General features: G+C 33.8%; 1 protein-coding gene and 1 long non-coding RNA gene across 2 annotated transcripts; both read left to right on the top strand.

Moving 5' to 3' along the window:
- Nucleotides 1-751: 751 nt before the first annotated feature.
- Nucleotides 752-3,017, top strand: LOC125655069 (5-hydroxytryptamine receptor 1A-like). Its single transcript, XM_048885224.2, has one exon. The coding sequence runs from the start codon at nucleotides 768-770 to the stop codon at nucleotides 2,007-2,009; it is 1,242 nt and encodes a 413-aa protein (XP_048741181.2). The 5' UTR covers nucleotides 752-767; the 3' UTR covers nucleotides 2,010-3,017.
- Nucleotides 3,018-4,241: 1,224 nt separating this feature from the next.
- Nucleotides 4,242-6,863, top strand: LOC130047953 (uncharacterized). Its single transcript, XR_008796770.1, has 2 exons — nucleotides 4,242-4,684; nucleotides 6,299-6,863. It is a non-coding gene; the product is annotated as an uncharacterized LOC130047953 (long non-coding RNA).
- The last annotated feature ends 1,968 nt before the right edge of the window (nucleotides 6,864-8,831 follow it).

Raw genomic sequence — 8,831 nt, 5'->3', positions numbered from 1 at the left:
AATGCATGTATGTAACGAAGTATTGTTATGAGATTGATCACTGTTCGTTATCTTCACCTTGCATTGGAAAGAAAAATGAATTTTTTGGAAGATCCTCAATGCGTATTTCAGCGATTCTATTCATAAAGGACTCAGATACACGGTATCCAATAAAACTGTCCCGGTACATATTCTGAGAATGCGAATGTAAGTTCCAATTGTATGTGATATGCACCGTGTTGATATAAATATGACGTCACATTATGACGTTACTTATTCCTTATTACTGAGGAAAACAAATGATATCAACAAAAACAGCTTCGTCACAAGTGCATGCGCTAAATAAATTGATACGCGCTCATGGCCTTTAAGAAGGGAGGGTTCTTTATCGTACCACACCTGATGTGACACGGGTCCTCGGTTTTTGCGGTCTCATCCGAATGACCACCCCATGTAGTTACCTCTTACGACAATCAAGGGGTACTGAGGACCTATTCTGACTCGGATCTCCACGAGAGTGATGTATATGAATATAGTAACGCAAAAATTTTAAGCATCAGTGATCTTCAACGATCCCCCTATCTGAAATAGTAAATGTTATGTAACATTTTATATACAGTCATGTATGCATGGGATTGGCTATATCAACACTATTCTGTGTCGCGATCGTCATTACGATATCAAACCGCAGCTATTTAAAGTCATAAAGAACTAATTGGATGCATGACGAGGAAGCAAAGCGTACCTGATGCATATCAACTTCCTATTTGCATTGACATTTTGTTGCAATGGGAAACGACACGTATTATCAGTCACTGTTATTAAAGAGATATTCCGATATTTATCTCAGCAGTTCTATCCTGATTTTAATTGGTGCTGTGATCGGGATCATTGGAAACTCTACTATTGCTATTTTCTACCTGTTCCGTATCAAGGAGAGAAGGGAGCGCTACTTCATCCCGTTACTGGCTGTTGTTGATCTTGCGGCATGTTTCACTAGCCCTCCTTTCTACATCATGGATAATACGTTTTTCTACAATTACCCAAACGATGCCGCTTGTCGACTATTATCCTTTTTACAGACATGTCTACCAGGAGCCTCTGCCCACGTCTTACTCATTATATCCATTCAAAGGTACCTCCTAGTGTGCAAACCATTTGGTCCAAAAATGACGTTATTTTGGAAGAGAATTTTGTTTGCACTAGCGTGTGGGTTTGCAGTATTGTATTCTGCTCCTCTTTTGGCAACATCCGGAGTTCTACAGACGGTGGATACGTTTATGAACCACAACGTAACAACAGAAATCTGCAAATTTTCAGTTGATTCGTCACCCAGAATTACTGCGTATTTTGGATTATTGGCTCTCATAATGGTCGCTAACCTTGTTGTTACGGCCGGACTGTATGCCCCTGTCTTAAAACAGGTAAAACTTTCTTTTCGATCTAAATTGAAAGTAATCGAGAAAAGTAAAGAAACCAATCCTATATCTGAAACAGAGTCGTCCAATGCAACCCAGTCGACTGAAACAGAAATGGGCAGTGTAGAACACATAAAAGAAAGAAAAGAAAGTAGGCCGATAAAACTGAGTGAGATAAAATATAACAGTCATAAAAAAGTACATCATGTGACTATTCAAGAGCCATCAGACACTACTTCAAAAATCGATCATCATCATCAAAAGGGTCCGGATAATCAGGATAAAAACACAGAAAATAAACACTCCAAATCCAAAGGGGAATCCGTGCAGAGACGAATCACAATAATGTTCCTTGTGATAATCATTGCTTACGTGTTGTCCTACATCCCACCACTTGTCATCTTGATCCTGGTGTATGCTATTGAAGATTTCAATTTCATTACACTGTCGGAAGGTCAAACAGTCGCTTGGATCTATTTAGCTCGATTTATATTTCTGAATCACATTGTCAATCCTTTCATTTATGGTTATTTTGATACGAAATTTAGAGACCAGCTACAGAGGGACTTTAGGAAATGGAAAACGTGTTTGATTTGTCATTTTAAAGGCTAATGGTGAGTCAAAATACTTGAAAACAGTTTTAAAAACGTTTATAAAATTAATTGATTGCAATAATGCGTGGGATCGATTGAGGTTTAATTTATGGTTATAATGTTAGACAATATCTGGATAGAATCCGTGCGTATTTAGATACTTTATCCTCCATTTATTAGTACTTGAAATGTTCCATGCTAGAATTAATTTTCCATATATATCAGAGCTATGGACACCTGTATTATATTCATTGTAACCTCATTTAGTTCAGCATTGAAAATGTATTTAACCCAACATTGGAACTTTTGCAATGAACAGAAAAAATGTTGTGTATATTTGATGGCATGTATAAGTTAATGTATTTACCATGGAATAAAATAAAGGCATTAGCTATAGATAATCCAATTACTTCCCTGATTTTTTTTCTCCACATACCATCATATATTCTTTTTGCGTATTCACAACAGATGGTCGTACATGTATCAACACAATTGTATCAAATACATTGGATATGAAATGAGTCGGTTCGACATTTTAGGCAATAACAATCTATTGTATAATCAGGAAAATCACCAATGCATGAACGTTCTTATACTATGTTTCACGTCTTTTAACCATTGTATTACACAGTACACAGGAAAGAAATAATTACATAAGTTTAGAGTTCACATTTTCAATATGGTGTAACTGCATTTTGAAACTTTTCCTTGATGGGTTTAGTTGATAGGGTAAAAGAGGAAGTTTAAGATGTGTAAGAGAAAAAAAATATTAAAAAAATAAAATAAAATAAAACAAACAAAAAACAAAAAAGCGTGGATCTAAACAATCGTCCGAATCTCACTAGGAAAAGGAACCTTAAATTGGAGTATTTACATGCTGAGGGTACAACAAGTAACTTTAACAAAATAAAACAAATAACCAACATTATTCCAAATTCGTCACATATGTCACTCGAATAAATGTTTCCAAGTTTCAAGAATTGTATATTAGTTCTCCCAGAAATCAGATAATTTGTTGAATTGACGATTGTTCTAACTATCAATTACAGTGATTCAATTTTCTAAATTTACTTAATCCATCTTTCTGAGGAAACCAATGATGTTTTAGGAGCAATATTTCCAAGAATGAAAAGATACATGAAAAGATTCGCCTGTTTAATTTTGATTACTGTAATTTAGTATATAAATATTATATTTTATTCCAATTCTCCCGAGGGGGGCCGAGCATAGGTGTAAATTTTGCAGCCTTACTGGCAATAGTCATGTCTCCATATGAGTGAAAAATTCACAAGCGGGAAACTCCACCACTTGTTTACAATGTAAAACTTATACGGTACCAATTTTGATGCACCAGATGCGCATTTCGATAAATAATGTCTCTTCAGTGATGCTCAACCGAAATGTTTGAAATCCGAAATAACAATGAAGTTTTAGAGATATTATAGGGGAAAACAGTGTGCCAAAAAAGTGGAGTCAAATTCGTCTAAGAATAAGAAAATAATTTTCCAATGCACTTCTTAACAAATTATTTTATTCCTTTGAACTCCATTTTCGGAAAAACAATGGAATTTAATTCATAGATTGCTATCAATCATACAAAAAGGAACTAACAAGATTTTATTTTGATTTAAATGGTCAGTCAGCTCCAGAACTGACCGGAAAAAACGTACACAGGGAATTTTGTGAAAGGTGAAGATAACGAACAGTGATCAATCTCATAACTCTTGTAAGCAATACAAAATGGAGAGTTGGGCAAACACGGACCCCCGGATAAACCAGAGGTGGGATACGATGCCTAGGAGGAGTAAGTATACTCTGTCGACCAGTCACACCCGCCATGAGCCCTATATTTCGATCAGGTAAACGGAGTTATTGTGTGTATTGTATGCTACTGTATGATATAAGATTGATCACTGTTCGTTATCTTCGCCTTTCATGCTGGTATCGCAGCATAACATACTACATGTATGTGCAAATGCTACTCCTTAACAAGGTTGTGAACTTGGAATCGCAAATGTAAACCGGGCTCGTGAAAGAGGACTAGTGTATGTTATGATCTGTAATTAGTTTTGTTCACTCGATAAAAACAAAAACTCATTTTTGTCGCTACAACTTCTAAAATCAACTTTGTTAAAGAGTTGTCATGCAAGTTGTGATGCAATGAGTGAATGGATTGGAAGTTGTACTGACTTTTATGAACTGGATTTTTTACATCAGATATTTCAACTCTGAAAATCATCGATCAAAGGACTAAGACCATGTTTATCAAAATTCGGCCTAACGTCCAAAGTGAATAATTTTTTGTTAGAAATATTCTCTAACATGTTCTTTTCCTGTAATGTACTGGTTTTTATATGTAGAGTTGGTGAAAGAACACAATTTTTAGGTTTACATTACTAGTATAAATCCTATAATTTGCGCTACTTTTTAAGATTGCGTCATACAACGTCGCTATATATTATTAGAAGTGGTAACGTATTGTAAAACATGATTATGCAATGATTGGTTTAATATATAATAAGATCTTGAAAAAGAAATTTTCTTTCCCAAATACGCAAGAAGGTTATTTTACTTATAGCCCGAATGGCACACCATATTTTTCAATCCTTCATTCGGCCATTTTCACACGCCGCGCCATTAGCCTGTTTGCGCTTTTCGTGGAAGTTGCAGAGGATGTACTCATCGCATTTCAACGTAAGTTTTAGAAATATGAATATACTTCACCTCTACTCGTTAAACTGTATAACCAAATAGGTGTACCAATTGCTCTTAAAAATAATAAACAAGTCGCATGGAACGTATAGTATGGTGCGCCTGTGGTGTGTTGACATAAACTCATAATATTCACGCATTGGGCTGTTGGAAATCCCACAACAAATCTGTTAACTGTTGTCAACATATATTTATTGTTTATCTATTATAATTATATATTGTTAAGATTTAAAATTGTATGTATATCAACTGATCAGAAAAATCAACTGATTCACGATCATGCCATTTTCAATTCCGAGTGCATGACCTTCTCGGGTCTATTTGAATTTTCTTACATGATGTTTGACTCACTTTACACTTTGAACTTTTCATGTATCATTGTATGGTCTAAAAAGTATTTGTATAGGTTAAAGAGACATATAATTGTATATAGATGTATATTTCCACAATGGTATATGTCTCTGGGGTAACATGTAGGCCTGTGGGGGGTTATAGGTTGAATAATTTTCGAATGATTTGGTATTCTAGTATTCTACTATGTTTAAACTTAGCTTAGTGATTATTTAGTAATCAAATAAAAGTTATATGATGAATCGATACATTTCTTCAATTTACTGTAAACAAAAACTGTTTCTGTGTTTTGGAATCTGTCTGGTATTAGTGCATAATAAATAACTTCATAAGTCAATAAATATATTCTTGTTGTAGTGATGACATTTGCAAAATCTGTGAGAATAGAAAAAAATGTGTTAGGGTCAACAGAAATTTTTGATTAGGGTAGGTCGGGAAAGTGGAAACCAATTAACATATATATTTTTTTTTTGGCCTTACGCGGAAACATGGATTAGAAAAGTCGGAATGATTTTTACATTCAATAATTTTTAAATACTTAAAAGCACCATTAAGCCAGGAAAATCATAAGAACAGTTTGGTTTTATAATTTAAATATGCCTTATTTCAAGATAAATTGTAAACATGTCAAACTTAATTTCAACAATTACGCTTACAACTTACATGCCTGCATTGGGATTAGACATAGAATCACTCAGAGAATGTTGAATTTCATGAGTACTACCATGATTTAAGCATATAATTTTTTGTTAGCTTAAATCTCCTTTATATTATTGAATATTAAATTTTTCCATACATCTACCACAAGAAAGAGTATGAAAGATAAAAATATTTTATGAATTTGCTGATAATTGTGAAGTAAGATAATATATCAACATTAGCTACAACAAAAATTATTAGATGGGGAATCAAATTCAAATGAAATGTTTGTGTATATAATTATTTATGCAGAAATGTACATGTAGCTAAACTGTCCTCTATTGTTTAGTTGGAGACATGTCAATCTCCCACCGAATACATAAATGTAATTTTTCTGAATTCTATACACTGTATCAATGAAAATACATGAAGGCATGAAAGTACAACTTTTATATGAATATTATAATACAGGGGTCCGTGTTTACCCAACTCTCTATTTTGTATTGCTTGTAGGAGTTATGAGATTGATCACTGTTTGTTATCTTCACCTTTCATTTATGATATAGTTTTGATGATGATATAATACTGGAGTAATTTGAATTTCAGGATGATATAATATGTACAGCAAAAATTTATGGCAAGGGTGACATGAATCAGATTGACAAGAATCCATATTCCTACTCCTCAATAATGCTATCATCACTGCCATCAGATTCATCAATGATAGTGGCATCAGTGACACATGCGGATAAGTGTTCGACATCACTGCAGGAATAGCTTCCTTGTTGTGCCTGCCAATAGCAAGGTACCAGATTATACAGCAGTTATGTGGAAACAGATTCCCACAATAGGGGGACCAGATTGACACCTACATTGTACAGTATCAGGCAGTTATATCAGAACTGGAAAAACTGGATCCAAACAAGACTATATTGCTTGGAAGAAACATGTCGACTCTGAAGTTTAACCCTTATTAACCCATGGCACTTCCAGAGACATTCTGATACCATGGTTCTATGTCATTTGAAATATACCTGTGGAGGTTTTTAAAGTGGGTTTTTTTTGGGGGGGGGTGTTATTAATTGGAAGAATTTATATTTGATGATTCAAATGAAAATCTGCATGTTGAAATATGAATGTCATAATAAATGTACTTTTTGAATGAGTTCAAGAATGGTTGTCCTGATAAAAAGTGTAGAGTCAAAAGTTAACAAATTGTCAAAAACACTGGTCAGGTCTGAATTCAAGGCTATTGGTACTTTGCGGAACGGAACGAAACGGAACGGAACCGATTGTGGGGTACCCTATGGGGGAATCCACTGTAAAAAGAAGTTGGTTGTAAAAATAAAATACTGGACTTTAAACTTCTAGTTATATACATACTTGTGTCCACTGAATTCATCATCTTGGACACCTTGCAGTTGGAATTATGATCTCTATGAAGAAATGCTGAAAATCTTGTAAAAGAGGAAATGACAAGTTGGGGTCCAAGGCACTTGCATATATGCATGAGAAGGTGTTCTATCCAGGCTTGAGGTCAATTACATAGCAATGTAACGTCTTACATTACCTAGAAAATTTCACATTACCATTACTCCTATTTTGAAATATAATGTATTACATTACTTGAGAGAGAATTTACATTACACGTTTACATAACATACTGTCAGATATTAAAGAAATGGCAGAAAAATTATTTCTGTATTATGATTTTTAATATAAGTACACAAAATATTCAGCAATGTTAGGAAACATATCTATTAAGTTATTCATTGCATTTGATTGTCATCAATGTTTCAAATGCTTCAGTCAATCACTAATATAATGAATTATTCTAAATCTTCAAAATATCATCAAATATTTGAAGTAGTGTAAATGTAATGAAAAATAATGTGCAGTACAGTATGCATTACATTTCCATTACTTGTAATGCAAAAATGGTCCATTACACCCCCATTACATTGAAACTGGCTGTCATTTAATAACCATTACCCCAGGCCTGGTTCTGTCGAGAGGTATTGAAATTGTCTGTAGAGACTTTGTCTCAGGAAGTGGCCGAGATTGGTTGTGACAATTTTGTTGGATGTGAATTTACTGACACACATGTCTACACTTGCTACACAATATAGCATGTGGTGGTTTCAACAAGAAAGTTCTTACTCTGCAGGAAATGACGAATAGCTAATGGATTCACATTTTTTCTGACTTTTCTTCTGTACATTAGATGCATTGGAAAAACTTTCCTTTCCATTATCTTTTGCTGGTTCATACTTTGAAATAAAATCAAGTCCGAAAATAAAGTATTTTGGTTTGTTTTTTTCAATTAATTTTAAAAAATGTAATCTGTAATCCTTGCATATTTTCTTGGTGTTCTGTGATTGCATAGGCCTATTGATTTTTATTTGTATTCAGGTATAATTTCATCTTCAGTGTCTTGAAAGAAATTAATTTTTCAATAACGCAAAGAAAAATGTAGTTAACAGTATGATTTAAAAAAAAATCGACACGGGTAGGAATTGAACCCGGATCTCCCGATAGACGTCTATGACGTCATTCACTCAAAAATCCTTCATACATTTACTTGCCCTAGTTAACGTTATACTTTCGATATATCGGCAATAGTTTTAGTTATATCAATGCATGTTCTATAAATTCTTTTCATTTTGATCTTAGTAATTCTGTTGGTGTCGTCTAAATAAAAACTTTCTATAGCATTGAAGGTCCGATTTGTCGGACAGCAGATTCGTTTGTTTACGCATCAAAATTCTATAGCTTTTAGAATTCCTGCACAAACCTGTGATAAAAACACCACATAGGGGTGTATTCTGCATGGAAATGATGTAGACTCCACATAAGTATGTTGTTTTAATTTTTCAAAGCAACATAATTAATAAAATACCCACAACTCTCACAAACATAAATAATTCCGGATTGCTCTTGATTTAATTCAAAGTTGATATTCATCAACAGCACACCTTTCGATCCAAAAAATCGTTCGTGCAAAATTTATTTGTATTGATAGATTTTGATAAACTACAGTCAGTTTCTGGATCGAAGGTCGTGATTTATATGAATTATATGACTAAATTTGAAAAAAGTGGAGATTTCTGCAGAAAACCAGACCGATACCGGTTTTGTT

Source organism: Ostrea edulis, chromosome 7, assembly GCF_947568905.1.
Source record: "Ostrea edulis chromosome 7, xbOstEdul1.1, whole genome shotgun sequence".
Classification (NCBI taxonomy): domain Eukaryota; kingdom Metazoa; phylum Mollusca; class Bivalvia; order Ostreida; family Ostreidae; genus Ostrea; species Ostrea edulis.
This window is presented reverse-complemented; position numbering and strand designations above follow the sequence as displayed.

Excerpts from the sequence above, each read along its gene's own strand:
- LOC125655069 (XM_048885224.2), top strand. The coding sequence starts at position 768 with ATGGGAAACGACACGTATTATCAGTCACTGTTATTAAAGAGATATTCC.